This window comes from Hibiscus syriacus, unplaced genomic scaffold, assembly GCF_006381635.1.
Source record: "Hibiscus syriacus cultivar Baekdansim isolate YM2019G1 unplaced genomic scaffold, ASM638163v2 tig00110596_pilon, whole genome shotgun sequence".
NCBI lineage: Eukaryota > Viridiplantae > Streptophyta > Magnoliopsida > Malvales > Malvaceae > Hibiscus > Hibiscus syriacus.
This window is the reverse complement of record NW_024062794.1, coordinates 694,383-716,016: the sequence shown is the minus strand read 5'-3', so window position 1 is coordinate 716,016 and position 21,634 is coordinate 694,383. Positions and strand designations below refer to the sequence as shown.

Genomic DNA, 21,634 nt, shown 5'->3' with positions numbered 1-21,634 from the left:
TATAATATATTAAGATTTATAAATTAGTCTCTAAAATTATACCTAAATTCATAATGGTCTAAAATTTATTTGGTATTTAGTGGGCGAGCGGATACAAGACAGGTAAAATTTCAAACCCATCAACCACTACTACCCGCGACGAGTATCACTTTCTAAACTTACACCTACCCACTACCCCTAAAATCATACACATCACCTCCCCAAATGAAACGAATACAATATAGAATCTACGAAATTGTATAGGTTTACAAACTTATAATTTAGTCACATTATGTTTGAAGTTTGTACTCGTTTTCTTGTTATAGTTGTGCTTTTTTTAATAAAAAAATATGAAAAGGCCAAAAAGAAAGAGAAAGGAAATCAAAGGCGTGGGGCTGGGGTGGCTTTTATTCCCAATTTAATAGGAGCAATTCTCTTTGAAACTAGGGTTTAAGAGCTCATTTCATCAACTCAAAACCTTTCGACAAAGAGGATCGAGGAGTTAAGAGTTTTCATTTTGCAGCCATGGCGAGCACCAAAGTCCAGAGAATTATGACTCAACCCATTGTGCGTACACCTTTCTTTATTTTTCTGAATCTCTCCTTATTTGCTGATTTCTTTCTTTTCCTGTTTCTTTTATTACTGGGTTATTCTGCGGCAACAGAACCTGATCTTCAGGTTTCTTCAAAGTGTAAGTCTCTACTTCAAGCTATATTTTCTTCATTCTCTGCTCTGGGTATGCTTGTTTGTTAACTAATTGTTCGAATTTTTACTTATCTATTTTTGAATTGGAAATATTCAGAAAGCTCGCATTCAGATTTGGCTTTTTGAGCAGAAAGATTTGAGGATTGAAGGCCGAATCATTGTAAGTTTTATATTTAGTTTTCTTTAAATAAACATTTTTAAAGCTACTTATTATACTAAAGATTTTATTTTTAATTGAATTTTGTTAGGAATTTTAATTTCCCCAAAAAAGGTTTTGGCCTGGAATCCCACTTTAATTTTTTAATCTGGGTGCATTAAGTCCTATGTTTCTGAAATGTCCCATATAGCTTAGGCCTCAGGTGAAGTAAAGTTCTTAAATTCCATGTTTATATGTATAATGGTGTATATTGGTACGACTGTCAAATTTGGTAGAATTGTTTTTTCAGAAAAAGGTACTAAAACTCTTATATGCTTTGTGATCTAACTTTTTGATGATCTTATATTCAGATTCTTATTTGCCCAATTTTGTATTTTATAGGGGTTTGATGAGTACATGAATCTGGTGCTGGATGATGCTGAAGAAGTTAACATAAAAAAAAAGAGCAGAAAGACATTAGGTGAATTGGCTTACTCTTATAATCTTATTGTTCACTTTTTGTTTGCATGTCATCTTATATGTTTGTTTATAATTTCAGGAAGAATTCTTCTTAAAGGAGACAACATTACCCTTATGATGAATAGGTAAGTGAATTAAATAAACTAGCTTGCTCACTTTCTCTAACACTCAGATTCTAATTATTTCATTTATTTTAATTTCTACAGTGGAAAATGATTGTTATCCCCGCAGCTTTTTGGATTGGCAATGCAAATCTTCTCAATATCATATAGGTCGAGCCACTATGACTATTGTGCTATCTTTAAAACATATTTTTACCTTTCATGTATTACAACTCGCCTTATAAAAGGTGCTTCTTGTATTTCAGATAGGCTTGGATGCTTGCTTAGTTTATCTAATGATTGACATGTATGATTCTGCCCTTTGCATATGTTGTTTTTTGTGGTAAATATTGGCTTGTTTATTGCTGGGAAAAAATATTTTGACATTTTTTTGTCAGTTCTTTGATTTGTGTTCCGGTCAGCCCTTCATGCATTTTTCTTCGCTGTTCTTTTTTCTTTTATGAAGATCAGGATTCAGAGGATCTAGCTAGCTACTAGTACATATTAATTTTGTTGCTCTGAGTCTTCGTTAAAATACCCGTGTCCACTCTCTTTCTCCCCTCCCCTCCCCTCCCCTCCATTCCCTACTATTTCCTTTCACCATCCTTTTTCGTATTTACCATCAGCTTCTCCACTATTTTCTCATTGACCCTCCACTCCCCTGGGTGGAGATCAAACTGAGGCATTATACTTCTTTGCTAGAAACGATCTTGTCTGAGGGCACGATGGGTCTGCTACATGTAAAAATGTTCCATGTTGGGACTATGCGATTTGGAAGCCGAAACAACCCCTATCAGGCAATGAAATCCTAATGGCTTGGGATCTTACTTTTGCCCTTTTTTCGACCAGTATGGTCAGCTTTTGGTTAGTCAGTCAATACATTTTCTCTAAGATATGTTTAGCTGTGAGATTTTCGTTTCTTTGCGTCGGTTCATTTCTGACCTTTATTTGGTTGCATATTATTCATACCAAGAAGTTTCTGATTCGAAAATATAATTCTTAAAATAAGTCTTAACACAATTTGTTTACAAATGTTTCATATTACAAACGTATCAAAACTTATATAGTTGTGTGAGTGGAACAAACAAGCTTGGAATATCATTTTTATAATGGGTATCACATATCAATGACTAAAAAATCAAAACTTATATAAATATAACGTGAATATCTCGTTTAAATAGAATAGCTTTATCATTATCTTAGCATGCCAGTTAAACTAACTATTTGCTTCGTTGTGAAATTTATCACAAAATTTGTTACACCACTTAAAGAGGTACATGTTTTCCAATTTTTATGTTCACGAGTGGATTGAGTTTAATTCGATTAATAATGTTTTTGATACAATATATAAGAGAATATAAGATCGAATATGTTATATATAATTAATATGCTCAAATTTTAGTGATTAGGTACTTAATTCCTTTCTAAAAGGACCAGGGTTTGAACCCTGCCATTCTCATTTTTAAATTTTTCTTGAATTTTGTTCTTGTACAATTTCTGGTAAAACTTATATAACAAGTGAGAAATGTGTATTGAATTTTATTGAAGTAGAAGTTGGTTACATTCACAAGATGCAATGAGAGGATATGCAGGCACTGCAGGGTGTTATTAAAAATGGTCAGGGAGTGAGAGGAAAGCCCATGTCTTTAAGAACTTGAGGGCAACCAGGAAGAGCTTCCTTCTTCTTGAAGCCAAGATTGTTAGCAGTTGTAATAGGGTCAGCTAGGCCATCTTGGGTGGTGAGCTCCACCTGAGATTTTTCCCATGCTTCCATCTTTTCATTGCAATCTGCCCGAGGACTCTTTTCCACGCTTACCTTGCAAATCTCCGCTTCGTGGTCTCCCTCCACCGGGATGCTGTATCCACCCGTCGCATTAGTAACTGCCTCCCGACTGTATGTTACGGCTTCGTCCCTTACCTTCCTGCATTCCAACTTCACCGTCGCACCTGCAAACATATCAGCTAACCTTAGTCGGCCATCTTTGATGAGATTTAATGGAAGATTTCGAGTTCAAGAAACCTGGAATGGGTTCACTGAGTTTGGTTTCGAACTCCACGCGACAAGTGTCACAGTAGACTTTGCCGACTACTTTGAACTTTTCAACGGCAAGGGCGAAGCTGATGAGGGACGAAATGCAGACTGACATTAAAACCATGGCCATCAGCGATGCTTTTACCATTTTCTCTTCTTTCAAATTTTCCTATTGGCTTAAAAACAAAGAGTTTATAAAGAAACAATGCAGTTTTTTTTTATATCTTTAAAGGGATTGTAGAGGGAGACTCGTTCTTGTCGTTATAATTGGTTTAACAATTTCGAATCGGAACACATAATTATCTAAAATTAGTAATTTCTTGAGTGATTGTAGGGAAATGATTACTATATGAACACAACAGATTATATGAAGATCTAAGGTTACGTTGATTCAGCAATTGTTGGAACTTTTTAGATCTTTTAGTGCTATTAAAATAAAGGACAAAATATACATTTGATACTTAAACTATTACTTAAAATTGTTCAACACGAAATCTTTTTTTTTATTCAGTCAAGACATATTTTTATTTAGTCAATATATTTTTACCAGTAATAATGTTATCTGACACGGGTGAAGAATACATAAGTTACATTATTTAAAATTGTGGAACCTTGTGAACATAAAATTTGACAACTTTCTCTACCATTTCATCACACTGAGAGAGCCATTGAAAATTTTCATAATTCCACATCCACTAGAGAATTTGTACCCTTTTGAGTATATAGTACCTAAAAAAATCATATTTCTTCTCAAATTTGAAACATGCATCATATTATCAAGTTTTTGAATAATCTCATCAAACATCTTAATTTTGATTGTCTTAATACTTACAACCTTACAAAATACATTAATCCCCCCAAAAATATATCGTCTATAAACATGACTTTATACGTTGCAAACCAATCTCAATTGGAACTCATATGAAAAATGTTACTAAAGTCAAGTATCCACTCATTACTTACTATAAAGTCTTTCACTAGAAGCAACAAGAAGTTCATCATCATTATAGTCTTCAACTACATCAGCTTGTCAAAATTTTCTGGTTGTTTACTATTGTGATTCGTGTCATCCTTTTAGTTTCAATTCTACAACCTATAACATTTATCCTAAGTCTTAATGTGTCCCATTTTCTTGCAGTAATAACATGTTTTTCCTACTTTCTTAGATTCAATCGAGTCTTGGCTTCACTATCATAACCTTTTTCTTGAATCTTCTCGCAAACAATGAGACCCTCTCCCTAAGAGTTGAATCCAACGACAAGATGTTTCATCTTGTCATTCAAAGCTAAAAAATCATAAATTTCATCAACTATGAGAGATTCACAACTATGCAAAATCATATCTTTAAAGATCGAATAAGAAGGGGACAACGAACAAAGTAGAATTAACCCTAAATTCTCCTTATCGTACTTGACTTTCATGGTCTCTAAATCTGAGATAAATTCTTTAAATATAGTTAAGTGATCTACCAAAGACATACCTTTAACCAAAAGATGAGAATAAAAATATTGCTTCAAATATAATTTGTCGTTTAGGATTTTTGACATGCATAGTTGCTCAAGCTTCAACCACAATGCAATAATAATCTTCTCCAATACGTCTAGTAGAATTTCATTTGACAAATGCAAGTGTAATTTTTATAGAGCTATTTTCTTCAAGTGTTAATGTCGAAGATCTTATCTATTCTTCGTAGGGCATCATCCAAATCTATATCGCTAAAATTATTTGCATCTTCACCTACCCTAACATGAATCTACTGTTGTGATCCAATAATGAAATTTTATATTTAAGGATGCCATTATCGTGATTGAAATAAATAATTTGAATGCTCTAATACCAATTTGTTAGAAGATAACGATAAATATAGTGATTACACAATAAAAGAGACGTCGAGATTTTATGTGGAAAATCCTTACGAAAAAATCATAGGTAGAAGAGGAGAATTTTCACTAATGTCGAAAGAAGAAAATACAAGAGGATTTGTATAAAATAACTAAACTTCGAACATTAACCCATAATATCTATTTATAGGGATAAATACTTGATTTCAAAGGAAAATTATAAAGTAAAACTACTAAAAGTAGTTTCTGCATAAAAGAAAGAAAAGTTTCACACTTCTAACCAAATTAAGTTTTTTACTTTCTCTAATTATCTCTTAATTAATTTATGTCGCATTGAATTCGAGTCAAACTCTAATATATTTATTTAATTATAAACTTCAAAATCATATATTGTATCTCAACTATTTATTCCAACAAAATTCATTTCATTCTTATCATTTTCCTGACAAATGAAATTAAAAATTTTAAATCCATATTTCCAAACGGAGCATTAAAATATTTGTGAACAAAAAGAAAGATAACCGAGATAAACATTTGGGTTCGGCCTTTAGGGGTATACTTGGACTCTTGTAGCACAAAATTAATTCTTTGGATTCCATTATTAGGCTATAAGGCCAGTCCAAATTGTTCGTATCAGAGGCCCAAGGGTTGGGCCGCTAAGAGGATAACATTGATTTAACATGAAAAATAAGTATAATTATAATGACTTTTAAAAAAATTAAATTTTATAATTTTATAATGATATATAATTATGTGATTTATTGACATGTGATTGTACATATAATTATATACTGTCAAATCATCAAATATTAATTCATTATATAATATAATTGTTATGTTAGTTTAGGGTGATTACAATATAATATTTGTTCATAATTTTTTAGTCATTGACAAAGTATATACACCTTGCAGACATAACTATTCGAATTCAGGAACTCTAGGTAGAATAATATACACTTTAAACACGGAAGTCTCTTAATAGATTATGAACTAAAGAATAAAAAATGAAAACTTTAACCAAGCTCAAATCTTTCAAGGATATGGATGATAAAAGGTGGAATACTTTTTAGGCCAAGAATATTGTAAGCCCTCACCACCTTAAAAGGAATAATTAAGCATTGATTATAGGGTTATGGAAAGAGGATGTTGACAAAGTTTCATTGTTTAAAAACCCTACCATAACTTTTCCTTTTAGATTTATTAATTATTACATGGTCAATAGCCAGCTTTGAGCCATTATTTCATTGGAATTATTTAGCTTGCCTCACAACTTCCTCTGCATTGTAAGACTCACGTGTAGGCATTGATTCTCCCACTGTAATTCCTTTTTCATATTTTTTCTGGCCACAAAAACTGTCCTTTTTCTTTTATATGAATATATTTGCAAATTTGTTATAAATAATGAAAGAATGGTTGCTTTTATTTGTTCTACAATCATTCAAAAATCTCATTCAATCTTTTTAGTGATTGTGGTTGATGATAATAGTAGTTTCTTGTAGCATTTGTCATCGCCCTTGTGTGCATGGATCCCAAGTAAAACCAAATCCCAACTAATAGCTTTAGAAATCGGAATTGAAGAATGTGAACGTGTGTATATATACACACATTAACTCAAAATTTTGAGTTATTCGAGTTGTATTTTATAATTCAATTTTAACTTGAAATTTTTTCGAGTTAAGTTGAATTGAATTTATGAAATTCCAACTAGAAGTTAATTTCGAGTCGAATTTTGCTCACCTTTACCTCTAACCTGTTACAATCCCTTGACATGATCACTAACAAAATCATATGATCTATCAACTAAATCTATTATCCGAAAGTTAGATCTATTTACTTTGTTGACCTATAAATAATAATCATTTATCTAGGTATGACGTAAACACTAAAGGTTTGCATATAAATCACCTGCAAGGTTGAAGAATGACTCTACCTCAGAGGTGATTGTTTATCATCTTTTTCAGTTCATCTATTCTCTTTTTCGCATTTACTAGGCAATCATTTAATATTTTTCGTTCAAACCACCGGAAACCACTGCAACCCCTTCCTTCCACCAGCAGTTTTATTTTGTCTAAGAAAAAATTAAATGGTTATGTCAAACTTATAGTTGTATTCAACTAATTTCAACCGAGTTTAGTAACTTACAAATATATAGGAGAATATAATTAATGGAATCACTTCTCATCTCATAACCCTATTCTAAAACCATGGATTCTATGTTGTCCAATTCTCGCTTGCATTTTGGAAAACTATTATTAAACAACTCACTGATACTGGTTCAATCAACAAGGGGAAAAACATGATAAGAACTTATAAATTAACCGTAGTGCTAATTAAGCTAATGTACTGGATAATAATTGCTTGGATGATGGAAGCATAATTATAAATAAATAGAAAAAAAATGGAACGCATACTTAACGCTAATAGTATATTAAAGGAAGAAAATAATGCCATATAGCAAGAAAAAGAAGAGCTAAAGGACCCACTGCTTGTCCTCTTATTACCACTCTATTGATGTGATCTTCATTTCACCTCTTTTCTTTTGCTTTCTTCTCTGTGTAGGGGAGAAAGGAAAAACCCTTCATGAAAAACAATGATGTCAATCAACAAAGGGAAAGACATAGCTCAAGGGTCTTCGAGATCAGCTGCTGTTGTTGTCACTGCAGCCTCTGATCAGCAAAATCCGCCTCCGTTGAGCCGATACGAGTCGCAGAAGAGGAGGGACTGGATCACTTTCGGTCAGTACTTAAGGAACCGAAGGCCACCGGTGGCGCTTTCTCAGTGTAACTCTAATCATGTGCTCGATTTCCTTCGTTATCTCGATCAGTTCGGAAAGACTAAGGTGCACTTACAAGGTTGCATGTTCTTCGGTCAACCTGAGCCACCAGCCCCTTGTACCTGCTCTCTTAGACAAGCTTGGGGTAGCCTCGATGCTCTTATCGGCCGACTCCGTGCCGCTTACGAAGAGAACGGCGGATCTCCGGAGACCAATCCTTTCGCGAATGCTGCCATACGTATTTATCTTCGTGAAGTGAGGGATTCTCAAGCTAAAGCTAGGGGAATTCCTTATAAGAAGAAAAAGAAGAAGAGGAATCCATTGAAGTCTAATGCAGATAGCTCAAGCTTCCCTACTCAGCAACCTTGATATGGATTTCCCTTATAAAACTGGTAATAAATTATTGCTTTTCCTTGGGCACTTAAGATCTGCTACTGATTGCTTGGAACTTTGACTTCATGGGAATGAAATACAAGAAAATAATTGAACCTTTTTACTCTAATTAACAGATAAAATATTAAGATCTGTCAAGCTAATCACAATTGTAACCTTTGGGAACAAAATCAATATTGAAATGAAAGAAGAATAGTACTTTTTTAGCAACTTAAAAGCCTATACACAATATGGACATATTTCGGCCATATATTCTCTTTCCCTTTCATAATAAACCCTAGAGGCAAAGGCCTTGGAAACCCTAATTTTGTATAGTAGTTTACTTTAAGAAAGACAAGAAACAATAACAGTACTCACTAACTTTACCTTAATACCAATAACAAACATTAATTGCTATGATCATAATGAAAACCTCTTGTTTGAAAATTCCTTCTTTCTCTCTCCCTCCCACATGCAAATGTTTTGTATCCAAATTTAATCCAACAATGTAATATCTCGCGTCCGATAACCCCATCACCCTCTCATTAAAATTACATAATGTTATTGTAAATTATGGTTAACATCAAGTATATAAGCTATTTTTGGATTCTGCACTATTTTGTGCCCTCCATGAATTGCCATAGATATAATATATGTCATTTTCATGATCTTAAGAAAAGTTATATGATTGAAGATATAGAGTACTTATTATTGAATTTCTTTGTTTATCTGATACTAATAATAATTAATAACACAATTTAGATAAGTTATAACTAAGATATATTATATAAAAGCTCTTGATCTTTATAGATTTACAGTTAATAGATTTAATCTTTTAATTCGAATTGCCATTATATCATTGTCCTTTTCTGTGATAATAACTCTATATATATTTAGATATGCAATTGACCCTTGTTTGTATGAAATCATCAGAAAAAGTGCTAATTGTTTCCCCTATTGTAGTAACCTATAAATGCTTCGCAGAAAAACAAAGAAACTCTTTCATTTCATTTGGATCATTTCAGGCCCTGAATCAAATTTCAAGAGTTTGATCAGTTGGCAACTCTCAGAAATCACAATCAGTTCGTCCTTGGATCAAGATGATGATGTTTATCTTCTTTTAAATGAGAAATCAAAGCTGGAAATGGATATATATATATATATATATATATAACTGGAATTGAAGAGGTAAGTTGCTTCTGTTATATTTCCTTTCCCATTTCAATAAGTTAATAAGAACTATTTGCTCCAAGTTTGTCCTATGAACTATTCTCCATGTTTATGTACATTGATGGTAATTCATCACTATTATAATATTGAACTTCAATCTGTTTCCAATTTTTGTTTATGATTTTGTCTAAAAAGTTGAATGTTACTGATACTAGGAGGCTGGTACCTTCAATATGTAGTCTTCTCTATGTTTAAAAAAGGTACAAAATGTATACATATTTGTTTGCTGGAATATCTATGAATATTGCATTTTAAATAAATTGATTAATATATTAACCTCTAACAAATGTGAAATTCGAATCTGAATATTTATAATTAATTCTTTAACTATCACATCCAAATACAATATGAGAGATTATTGGAGACATTTTTAGAATTCTTTTTCCCATTTCATAGTTCACAATGGTATCCCCCACTCATATAATATCTTGTCCCACCTCTTCATAATGTTCTTTGATTTATTCAACATCGGTCATGGGGTTCCTCTTCAAGGTTAATAAATAATCACATAAGATAGTAATTAATTACTGTAATTTCTCAAAGGTCATGCTTCTTCCACCATTTTTTTTATTGCTTCTATTTCAAAGTCCTCTGAGCTTTTGATCTTCAAGGGTAAGTCTTATTGTTTGTTATTCATTTTTCCTCTATTTAACAATAGCTTTTTCTTAATGCATATAAAAGATTATTATTTGGTGCATAAACATTGAATATTTTAGGTAAAGTTTTGTCATTAATCCTTATGCTATCTATAAGTTGTGGATTTAGTCCCTCTACTCTAATTTGGTCAATTTTTCTCTTTGTACTTTTTGAATTCTAAAAGTTTCAATCATATCCTAAATATAACTAAATATTGGAGAATAATAAATAAATCTACAGCTTGCATATGATATTGAAACTAATAGAAGAATTTGATTTAACATCTTTCACTAATATTATTTGGTTTATAGCCAAAATTGTAGAAATTAAAAAGTATGAGGGCTAAAAATTGTCCAAATTTGAATCCTAGAACCAAATTCACAATTTAAGCATAATGATGGAACAATTTGACCAAATTTTTTGGCAGAATAAGTATTTAACAACATTTTTTTTATCATTTTCTGTTCTTTGATTCATGATGAAGGTGAACTTTACTGGTCATTTGTGTTGGTAAATCGAGGATAATCATTCCCTTGTATAAGAAACCTACACATTGATTCACATATTATTTCATCATTGGGAGTGATAATGTGACTTAGTTTATTAAAAGGTCATAATAATTATTATCATAATGTGCATTTGACAATTTGATTCAGAATTATATAATAAATAGAATGTCAGACTATGAACATTTGTTATGAAAAAAAAGAGAGGGAAACGTCCAAAGTCACATATTCTCTCTTTATGCATCAACAAGTTGATATGATAGAATATGTAGAGACAATATCATCAATTTAAAATATTTGATAAGAGCAAACATCATGGCCAGGGACGTATCCATGTTATAGGTGGGAGTGGGAGGGGTAATTGCCCCTAAACTTTGATGGCCTAATTACCCCTTAAGTCACTAGTAGTTTTAAAATCATTGCAATTAAGCCCTTATCCTTCCAAAATTTTCTGGTATAATTATTTTTTAGGATACTGTCAGTTTTAGAATTAATAAAATTAAGGTTAATCCCAAAGTTATCTAGTTTAATTATATTTTAAGACCTTTGAATTTTAAAATTAATGAAATTAAACCCTTAATCTCTTAATTTTTATGGTTTAATTACTTTTTGGGACCATATTTATTTTAAAAAACAACTTAACCCCTCATAGTTCAATTCTGTCTCCACCCCTGATCATAGCCCTCCATATTTCATTTTCTTATAAAGAGAACATTACGTCAAGAATCATTGACAGAAAAAAAGATTAATTGCATATAAAATTCCTTGAAAATGATGATTTCCTTGAACAAATAATCGAGTTGCTTTTAACGTTCTTATGTTTTCACTAGTCGGATGCCACAGAGCCATTGTTATCCTCTTTCTTTTCGTCTGTCGGAAAAATTAAATATGATAATGTAAGACGTATATTAATATCGAACACTTACATTTGAATTCGTTTTTGTCTCATATAATTGCATTTCGTTTTATATTTAATGTTTGGTTCATATGTCGGAACTTTGATGAAGCTTTTTGAACTTAACTGCCATTTTATGGCCGAGGGAAGAGATTCAAATAAAGAAAAAAGAAACTGTCTGATTCATTCATATACGTAACATGTGAGACTCGATTAAGTAAAATGCATTATTATATTTCTGGAGGGGCTAAAGATGAAAATTTTCCGTCTAACTAAAGAGCTAAAAAGGATTTAGTTAAGTAATTAATATTTAGGAGGGGTTAAAAATAATTGTGCCATTATCTAAAGAGATAAAAAGGATTAAATTGAATGATTGTACCTCGCTTCTCCGCAAAATTAGGGAAATATCCCATTTCCTTAATTCTAAGAGTAAATTATAAGATTGTTACTTTCATTTAAGTTTTAAGTTTTGTGTATTTTTTACTCATTAAATTTAAAAAACATAGCATTTGGTAACTTTTGCTTTTATTTAAATAAAATGTGATCATTAAAAATTAATTATCGTTAGACCTTTAAAAATTATTTACGTGACATAATAGATATATAAAATTTAAAAAATAAACTACACAAAAATAAATTTATTTACTTGTTTCAAGTGGTGGTTGACGCCCATAAAAGTTAATGTTTGTGTTCGTCCTAATTTTATTTTTTAACGTTAGATATATTTTTATATACCTTATTTTCAATTAAATATATTCATATTATATTCATCGTTAAGTAAAATCTTTACAAATCCCGTTTCTTCGATAAAGAATTTATAAATTAATTAAATTTATTTATTCGAACCAAAAAAATAACAACACATGAGACAATCACAATTGTGATCTAGTGCCTGTGAAATCCACAGTCTCGACGTAGAACATGTTATTTAACATTTGCGAATATATTCGTTTATATTTGTTTAACGTTTCGTTTAGTATCCACAAACATGTTCGTTTATATGGATTGAATCCCCTTAAACAATCATTACTCTCTTTTTTATCCTTTTATTTGCAAGTAAAAAAAATGATGAAATCATGTCACTAATCTTTAACATATTTAGGTTTTATAATTTAAACTCCAGAAATTTTCTTGTATTCAATTTAGTCCATACATTCACCAATAATTAAAATATAAAATAATAAAAAGAAAAGGGGAATTGAGTAAACAAGTTTATAAATGATTCGATAAACGAACTTGTTAGTGAACATAAACTAAACACAAACTAAACACACATTTTTTCGTGTTTGTTCATTTATTAAATAGACATAAAAATTATCCATATTCATTTATTTATCTCAATAAACGAACTTTATACAAACAGATTGTAACACCCCAATTTAGGGGCTAAATTTTAGAATTATAAAATGGTAGATTTAATTGGTATTTTGGGAAGAAAATTGAGGATTAAATTAAAAAAATTAAAGTGGCAAACCGTTTTATAAAGTGCAAGAAATTCAGTGGCTAAACTAATAGTTTAACCATTTTTATTTTAGAGACAATTATAAGTCTCTCCCCTGTATGTTCGGCAGAAATTTTCCTATTTTTCCTTCTCCATCAACCTTCTTTTGAACTCCGATCTACTCACCTCTGACGTCCATTTGACGAACCGAAACCACCATCTTGTTCATCGTCGACCGAAGAGCAAAACCCCTCAAACATTTCGTTATGAATCGTCGTTAATTTCAGTTGGAAGTATCGTCGTTTTAACTCGATTTAAGTTGATTTTTCATCGATTCACGACGATTCGACAATACATTTTCGACACCTCCCGCACCATCGTGTTCCTTGCATCGTTCCGAGTTCGCCGGTGTCCTCCGTTTCTCAGTCGTCGCCGGTGCTTGGAGGAGTAAGAAAGTCAAAGTTTTTTGATGTTTCGGAATCGAGCTCTCCGTTGTTCAAAATTGTGAACTGAGCTTGGTAAGTGTCTCAAAATGCCTTAAAATAATATTTAGGAATTTTTTAGGGAATTTTCCGACACCGTATCACTGTTCACGCACCGCACGCGTCGCCACTGCGCGTAGGGGTGTTAATTTTATAATTAATTTCTGTTAGGGTGATTTTGTGTAAAATTCGGGTGTTAGTTTTGTAAATATCTTTGGAAGGTGACTAAATTTGTAATTAATTTTGGTTAGGGTGATATTTACGTAAAACGGTCAACTGTTGACCATTGACCGGCATTGACCACTATTGACCAAACTTTGACCGGCGTTGACCGGGCGTTAAACAACATTTGACTTTGACCGGGTATACCTATTCTGACGTTTTTCGATGTTTTGAATCTGTTTTTGGGGTCCGTTTCGCAAAATTCGAACCCGATATTGGTTTTAACTATTAATCATCCGATTCGATCCGTTTTTCAGAATTAAGCCCGTTTTTTATGAAATGTTTATTGTTATGTATATGAGGAATTATTGGAAGATGATTTCAAGATCAAGGGTGTTTGAATGGAATTTAATGGTCGATCAGTATGTCACGAAAATTGAGATAATATTTTACTACCTCTTTATGCTTTATGGAACATATTGATATTGGTAAATGCATTAATAAAAAAATGTTTGCTCTCAATTGTGTAGTTAGTTAATTTCTACACTCGATCTGAATACAGTAAAAATGTGATAATTGAATATGGTTCATATGATTAATATAAGAAATTGAATGACAGTTGAAATTAAACTACAAACTTTGTGATTAAGTGATAAATGAATCAGTTTGGTTATGTAAATTATAATTTATTTCATCAAAAGTACTTGGATTGAAAATTATGAGAATACTCCGGTAGGGTAAAATTAAGAAAATACCCTTATGTTGAAAGATGGCAATAATTGTCCATGGAAGTGGTTAATAACTCTGAAAAAACATATTAATTCGGTAAAATTATAGATGTGCATAAGAAATATTAGTTTTGCTTAAAAGATTTGGATAACTGGTTTTTAACCCCATGAGGGTTTGTGCAAGATGCTAGAAGTCTGTTAAGGGAATCATTTCAAGATCAGAGAATGTTCGGAAAGCAATTAACCATAGGATCTTTAAATTATAGTTACTTTCGTAAAGAGTTAATACCAAAACTATTTGGTTAATAAATTACGAAAATGCCCTTGAAAGGTAAAAATAGTCCGAGTTGACCCGGAATGAGAAAGTACTTTGAGGATTTGTACTTAACTCGATAAATTACGGATTTAATTGTTAAGATCCTGTCTTTATACAGAAAAATTCATGATATTCCATTTGTAAAATCTGAGAATGCACTTGACCCGAAAATATCTGAGTTTTGAGTAAATATCTGAAGAATAATTATTGGGGGTGTTCTTTTGATAGAATTGTTCGAAATGACTGAAATTAATGATAAGTTTGAATCCAATAATAAGATCGGACGGAAGGAAATGATTGTAATACACTGGATATATAAAATGACCAGAATATCCCTGGAATGGAAATGACTCAAGAATATCACCAAGCTCAAGAATGATTGGATATCCTCGAGCTCTGAAATGAATAGAATAGAACTGAACAACAAAATGACCAAAATACCCTTATGGCCTAGACTAAGTAGATGTTTTGTATTAATTAAGGAATCCAAGTAAACATAGGTGTTGTACAACCCTTAAAAGTAATGGAACACAATTTAAGTGAGTAGATCAACTCTAAAGCTATGTCAATACCTGAATGGCATAGATATTACTTGAATGCGTTTCGTCTTCTCAAATTTGGTTCGATGATAATTTTGGAAGTAGTTGGCTTGGCTCAACTTATATCGCATTCAGTACTAAGAATTGGATATTTGTTCGACAAATCAACCATGAAGACCGAACTGAATTGAACTAAACGGAAGTACAATATGTATCTGAAATTCATAAACGTCTGCATTACTCTGGAAAACTCCAAAGTAACTGAATTGTACTTGACTATTAAATGAACTAAGTAATTGATTCAGATGCTATATTCATTTTCATTCATATATTCAGGCTAATAATAATAATAATTTTACTTAAATTTAATTATAAAATTAAAAAGTATTTTAAATATTAATAAAGTGATGAAAATAGGCTATACACATAAATTTGGGTTGGACCCAAATCAACTTAAAATTTCATACAACTCTTGGTTTAATGTGTTCACCTAATGTATAAGATATGAGAGTCAATAATGCAAGAGGCAGAGTGAACAAGTACAAATCACTTATATGACTCATGTACCTTTGTGATGCATGGGATAGAGTGATAATTGAATACAATACATATCACTCATATGACTCATGTACCTATGTGATGCATGAGGTGGAGTGATAATTGAATACAGTACAGATCACTCATATGAATCATGTACCTTTGTGGTGCATGAAGTGGAGTAATAATTGAATATAGTACATATCAATTATATGTACTTATTGTATTGTATCTTTTACTGTTTTGTAACTGATATTGTATTATTTCATATAATATCCATGTATTGTACTATTTCTTTAATTTCATTTTATACCCAGTACATAATCATGAGAATGTATGATACTCGAGCCTCATTGAGTGATCTTTGTAGTATTCAATTATCACTCCACCTCATACACCACAAAGGTACATGAGTCATATGACTGATTTGTATTGTATTCAATTATCACTCCACCTCATGCACCACAAAGGTACATGAGTCATATAAGTGATCTGTATTGTATCCAATTATCACTCCACCTCATGTACTAAAAGGTACACGAGTCATATGAGTGATGTGTATTTTATTCAATTATCACTCCACCCCATGCACCACAAAGGTACACAAGTCATATGAGTGATTTTGGCCCAAAAATTTCCAATCAATGCTTATTTTCTCACTGAAAAATATATACATCAACCCATTTAATCAACATATAGACTGCATATATCTTTTATTTCATTTAAAATGATCAGATGATTTTGTTCAAGCATATAACCTGATAAATTTATTTGTAATATGAGAATCACCCATGTGATCCAATGAAAAAGCATTTGGCAACAAATCACCATAAAAAAAAAGGTATAATGTCAAAAAAGTCTCTAACGTTCGATTAAATAATCATTTTAATCCTTTTTTAAATCATTTTAATTCAATATTTTTTAAGATAAAAAAACCTCTGAGATTTGACTAAATAGTTTGTAACAGCCTCAATATCGGGTTAGTGACTAAATTGTAAAACTTCATAATTTGGTGACTAAATCATAATAATTGAATAGTAGTGTAATTGGTATAGGGTTAAATTACAAGGAAGAATGAATAAAGGGTAAAATGGTCATTTGCATGGGAAATAATTAAAGAATATATATTTATATATTAACTCCACGTAGAAGAGAAGAAAGAAAAACAAGGTTTCAGAGTTCTCTTATTCTCTTCTTTTTCCACACGTGAAGAAGGTAAAACAAAGGTGAGATTTCTTAAAAGCTAATGGTTTGCTAAAATTTAAGTCTGGTTTTGATCCTTAGATGCTAATTAAGCTTATGGAAAGCTTAATTTGTTTTAAAGTAACAAGATGAAGAAGTTATAAGAGATTAAAGAAAATGGGTTTTTAAATGAATTTATGGAAAAGAGTTGATAAGTTGAATTTGAAGATAAATTTGACTTGTCATCATGTTAATTAAGGAATATGAAGTGTTAGAATTGTATTTAGAACATATTGAAATTTGAGTATGATTCTTTAATCACATATGAGGGATATGATTTTGAGGTTAAAGATGATTTTCATGGATATAAGTTGGTTTAAGTAATGATGATTGGGGTTAATGACATGATAAGGGTTTAAATAGAAGAATTGAGTGAAGAATTGATGATTTTCGGGATTAAAATACAAATTTGGGTTGTGTGCATCGATACACATTCAATGTGTATCGATGCACTATCAAATAATTGAACATCGAATGCAATTAGTGCATCAATGCATGAGGAGTGCATCGATGCATAAGGAGTGCATTGATGCACCTACTTAAAATACAAACTTCGAATGGGATTTATGCACCGATACATAGATAGTGCATCGATGCACCCGTCAAAGGATGCATCGATACATGGTGTAGTGCATCGATGCATACCTTCATTAAAAGATAAAAATAGCTTTCTTTTTAGCCTAAGAAGTGATAGTTTAGAATATATCAATTAGTTTACTGACATGTATCAATGTATTACTATGTAGATTTAGAACGTAATCTCGTTCCTGGAACAATCGAGAGATTAGAATTGAGTCAAAGCAAGGCTAAGGTGAGTGCCCATACTGGATAGAATTGTATGGAGATAAGACTTGCGATAAGTCTATCTCTTATAGTTGAATTCCTGATTTTATATTCATGTACATGCATCCATATATATATATTGGATACAGTGATTTCATGTATAGTTCATTTATGCTTTACTATGATATTATATGAAATAATGAAATTGTCAGAGGATCAATCCAGGTATGTGAAATAATGAAAGTGATCACATGTGTGTATATGAAGTGAAATACATGTTTATATGAAAAGTGATGAGAATATATGAAAATGAGAAATGTATTCATATTTAAGCCCATGTGAGTTAATATGAGAGCTGTAGTTATAATTGGCATGCCAAGAGTCGAGGGTTTACGTGGTCCTTCGGGACATATATGTAATTATGTGGAACATATATGTGGTACTTTGGTATACTTATTTTTTCCATTGTATTATGTATATGGTTCTTAAGGAGTGGTCCTTCGGGATATAGTGGTTCTTAGGAACAATCAGTTGTCCTTCGGGACATAGTGGTCCTTCGGGACAAATATTCAGTGCCCCTTGAGGGAATTATACGAGCTGTGGTGACAACATAGTGCACAACCTCTATGTACTCGCATACCTTTGTTCTCAATAATGTACATGGGCAATCCAAAGATAAATTAAAGCAAAATCAACATAAAAATATATGTCTTATATGTGCATACTATCATCATATATGTTATAGTATAATAAATATATGCAAGTTAAGATGTCATGATCAATGGTAAGGATGCATGTTTATAAATTCATTGTTATACATGCGTACACATATATTTATATTATGCCTCACTAAGTCTATGACTTAGCGTGTAAGTGATTTACATGTAGGTACCAAGAATCGAGCAGAATCGGAATAGGAGTGGCAATAACAACAGCACTGCCAGAAGATCAGATCAGAAGTAATTGATAAAGTATGTAATTTGTCGTGTATAGTATGTTGACAAGTAAGTAAAGTGTCAGTTATAAATGCTCTGATCGATTTTGGTTGTTTGTTTATTTTATGTAAATAAACGACTTTTATGTTAATGAAGGTTTTAAATTTTCCTTGAATTTTGTCAAGAGTCAAAGCTTGAAAAGTCAATGTGACACATCAGACTCGTATTCGGGTCGGATACGGGTTGGGGGTGTTACATAGTCACTTGGTTTTTTTTTATATTTTGGTACCTACTGTTTTATTTTAGAAAGAAAATGTGTATTTTAAAGCGTTGATAATTTGTTGACTAACGGTTTTCATCCATTGAGGGATTTTGTTACTCCAAAATAAACTATTGGATTAAGAAATGCTTAAACATGATGTTTAATTTAAGAAATGTTTTTCCACGAGACAATATTTTTACACTCAAATAAATTATTCTGTTTTAGGAAATGCTAGAAGAAAATGTTTTTATAAGTATTTTTATATTTAAATATATTTTTGACATTGTATTAAATTATTGTTTGTTTAATTTAATAAAAAAATTTAATATAAATTTTATATTACATATTTTATTTTATTTTTGAATTAGGGGCTTATTTTTTTATTTCGACTCGTCCCAAAAATAGTCAAGGCTGGCCATGCGAGTTCACATATGGCCATGTGGGTTCATTTTCTGAAATGAAAGTGTTTTTCTAAGTTAAAGATTATATTTTTCTCATAAGTTAGAGATTATTTTTTTCTTATAATAAATTAAGAGAAGCTTTTCTAAGTTGAAATTGTTGAAAAATTACTTGAGGTTAACAATGTCACAAGAAAGATTGAATGAGCTACTTATGTTATGTAATGAAAAAAATATGTTGAAAAATATTGATGTTGATGCTACGATTTTGTATCAAAAAATTCTTGAAGACAATGCTTTCTATAAATTTTTGTGTGCTTTAATATTTTTTTTGACAATTTTGAGATGATAATTAATTACTATTTGTTTATTTTAATAAAATATTAATATCAATTTCATACTATATATTTTTATAATTTTTTAAAATTAGGGGCACATTTATTTTTATTTCACCCCGGGCCAAAAAATACCCAGAGCCGGCCCTGGTCATATGAGTGATATGTACTTGTGCACTCTACCTCTTGCATCATTGACTCTCATGTCTTATACACTGGGCTTTTATCTACGTCTTATATTTTTATTAATATAAAGCATTTAAAGAATAATTATCAACTTCATACATTATTTTAACATATATTAATACTTTAATTAACTTAATAATTCATGTTTATATAAATGTTTTTAAAAATATTATTAACGGATATTCGATACTAATTTCTTTTACCAAATTGATACTAATGTTATTTTTAATATCATTCACTTAACTTTTCAACATTTCACATTTAACCACTACTAAACTTTTCTTTCAATTATAAATCTAATATTTAGTATATATGCAAATTAATTCCTTAATATTCAATTTAAACCCATATCAACTATTTTCACATTATATTAAATGTAATACATTAACTTTACCCAATTATCATTTCACCACCAACTTTCCTAAAACCTACGAATTTGATCTCTATCTTATACAACTTTTCACATTAAACCAAATCCCAATTTAACTATTCAAGTCTCTCTAATAATTATTTAGACTTTACACATCATCTCATACTCAATTTCTACTTTAATCCTTATTCTCCATATCTATAATTTAGTTCTTTAGCTTATATATTCTTCCAAATTTAATTCCAAATCCATAATATCATAATTTCAACCATAAGTTAAATTCTTTTAAATTTTGAATTTTCTATTTTGTTTAATATAGTGCTTCTTGTCATTTAATCCTAAATTCACAAATATTCCAATTCACCATCTAGACATAAAATTAGCACTCCAACTTTTAGTATCATCCTAATACATCAATTATTAAACAATTACACGTTAATCTTCATATTTCTCAATTTGTGAATCACTCATTCATATTTTCTAAACCTTGTAAAATTTTACCACAAAATTTCTTTATTTCTTTCCTTTGGCCAAATACTTTTAAGTTTTCCTAACACAATTTCTATTTTGATTCAAATATAAATTCATCCTCTAAGCAACATTTCCATGAAATTATCATAATTTCCTCATATGATAAAGGTCATAATTTTCATGCAAAGATAATAGAGTTGGCTCATTTCAACCAATTAAAATAGCAAATGACATAAAAATATCACAAAATGCATAATTTACCACCATTTCATATACCGGTAGTTTACACTACCCTCAAAGAAGTATTTTTATGTATTAATATATACACTTAAAAATTATTCTGTTTGAACCATTAAAAACTAGACTCGAATATGAATCTAACCATATAAGGAACTTCTTCGAATTCAACTTGTACATTTTTTGGCAAAATTTTTAATCTAGCTTACAAAATCTGTTTGAAGCAGAATCTGTTGTCAAAGTTTATGACCTTTCATAAAAATTTATATATTTTTGTACACACCTCTAAATCATTATTTGTTTGTTTTACACAAAACTAGACTGATTTACGAATCCAAATGTATAAAAATAGTCTTTTATTCATTCTTTTAAAATTTATAGTCATTTTCTAAACTTATTGTCCATATTACTAACACTAATTTGCATTATTAACTTATTCACTACTTTTATTAGCTTATCAAATGAAAATAAATGAATCAATTGAAGATCCTAACATCATCAACACAATACAATAATTTCCAACA

At 30.7% G+C, this 21,634-nt stretch overlaps 3 protein-coding genes and 1 long non-coding RNA gene across 4 annotated transcripts; 2 read left to right on the top strand and 2 right to left on the bottom strand.

Moving 5' to 3' along the window:
- The first annotated feature begins 410 nt into the window (after nt 1-410).
- LOC120133781 (small nuclear ribonucleoprotein E-like) lies at nt 411-1,722 on the top strand. Its single transcript, XM_039150299.1, has 6 exons — nt 411-546; nt 644-670; nt 782-844; nt 1,223-1,301; nt 1,380-1,425; nt 1,507-1,722. Exons 1-6 carry the CDS (start codon nt 505-507, stop codon nt 1,514-1,516), a joined length of 267 nt encoding a protein of 88 aa, XP_039006230.1. The 5' UTR covers nt 411-504; the 3' UTR covers nt 1,517-1,722.
- Nucleotides 1,200-16,123, bottom strand: LOC120133782. Its single transcript, XR_005517124.1, has 3 exons — nt 16,110-16,123; nt 2,059-2,062; nt 1,200-1,335 (listed from the first exon to the last, which is right to left on the bottom strand). It is a non-coding gene; the product is annotated as an uncharacterized LOC120133782 (long non-coding RNA).
- Nucleotides 2,999-3,596, bottom strand: LOC120133780 (anther-specific protein LAT52-like). The gene is made up of 2 exons (XM_039150298.1): nt 3,422-3,596; nt 2,999-3,348 (listed from the first exon to the last, which is right to left on the bottom strand). The coding sequence occupies exons 1-2, from the start codon at nt 3,579-3,581 to the stop codon at nt 3,020-3,022; spliced, it is 489 nt and encodes a 162-aa protein (XP_039006229.1). The 5' UTR covers nt 3,582-3,596; the 3' UTR covers nt 2,999-3,019.
- On the top strand, nt 7,823-9,595 carry LOC120133779 (protein LIGHT-DEPENDENT SHORT HYPOCOTYLS 10-like). Its single transcript, XM_039150297.1, has 2 exons — nt 7,823-8,439; nt 9,445-9,595. Exon 1 carries the CDS (start codon nt 7,865-7,867, stop codon nt 8,414-8,416), a length of 552 nt encoding a protein of 183 aa, XP_039006228.1. The 5' UTR covers nt 7,823-7,864; the 3' UTR covers nt 8,417-8,439; nt 9,445-9,595.
- Nucleotides 16,124-21,634: the final 5,511 nt, after the last annotated feature.

Bases quoted from the DNA above. Each gene is read 5' to 3' on its own strand.
- LOC120133781 (XM_039150299.1), top strand. From the start codon at position 505: ATGGCGAGCACCAAAGTCCAGAGAATTATGACTCAACCCATT. The intron at 671-781 runs GTAAGTCTCTAC...GGAAATATTCAG, and splicing joins TCTTCAGGTTTCTTCAAAGT to AAAGCTCGCATTCAGATTTG. The intron at 1,302-1,379 runs GTGAATTGGCTT...TTATAATTTCAG, and splicing joins AAAGAGCAGAAAGACATTAG to GAAGAATTCTTCTTAAAGGA.
- LOC120133780 (XM_039150298.1), bottom strand. From the start codon at position 3,581: ATGGTAAAAGCATCGCTGATGGCCATGGTTTTAATGTCAGTCTGCATT. The intron at 3,349-3,421 runs GTTTCTTGAACT...ATATGTTTGCAG, and splicing joins ACTCAGTGAACCCATTCCAG to GTGCGACGGTGAAGTTGGAA.
- LOC120133779 (XM_039150297.1), top strand. From the start codon at position 7,865: ATGATGTCAATCAACAAAGGGAAAGACATAGCTCAAGGGTCTTCGAGA.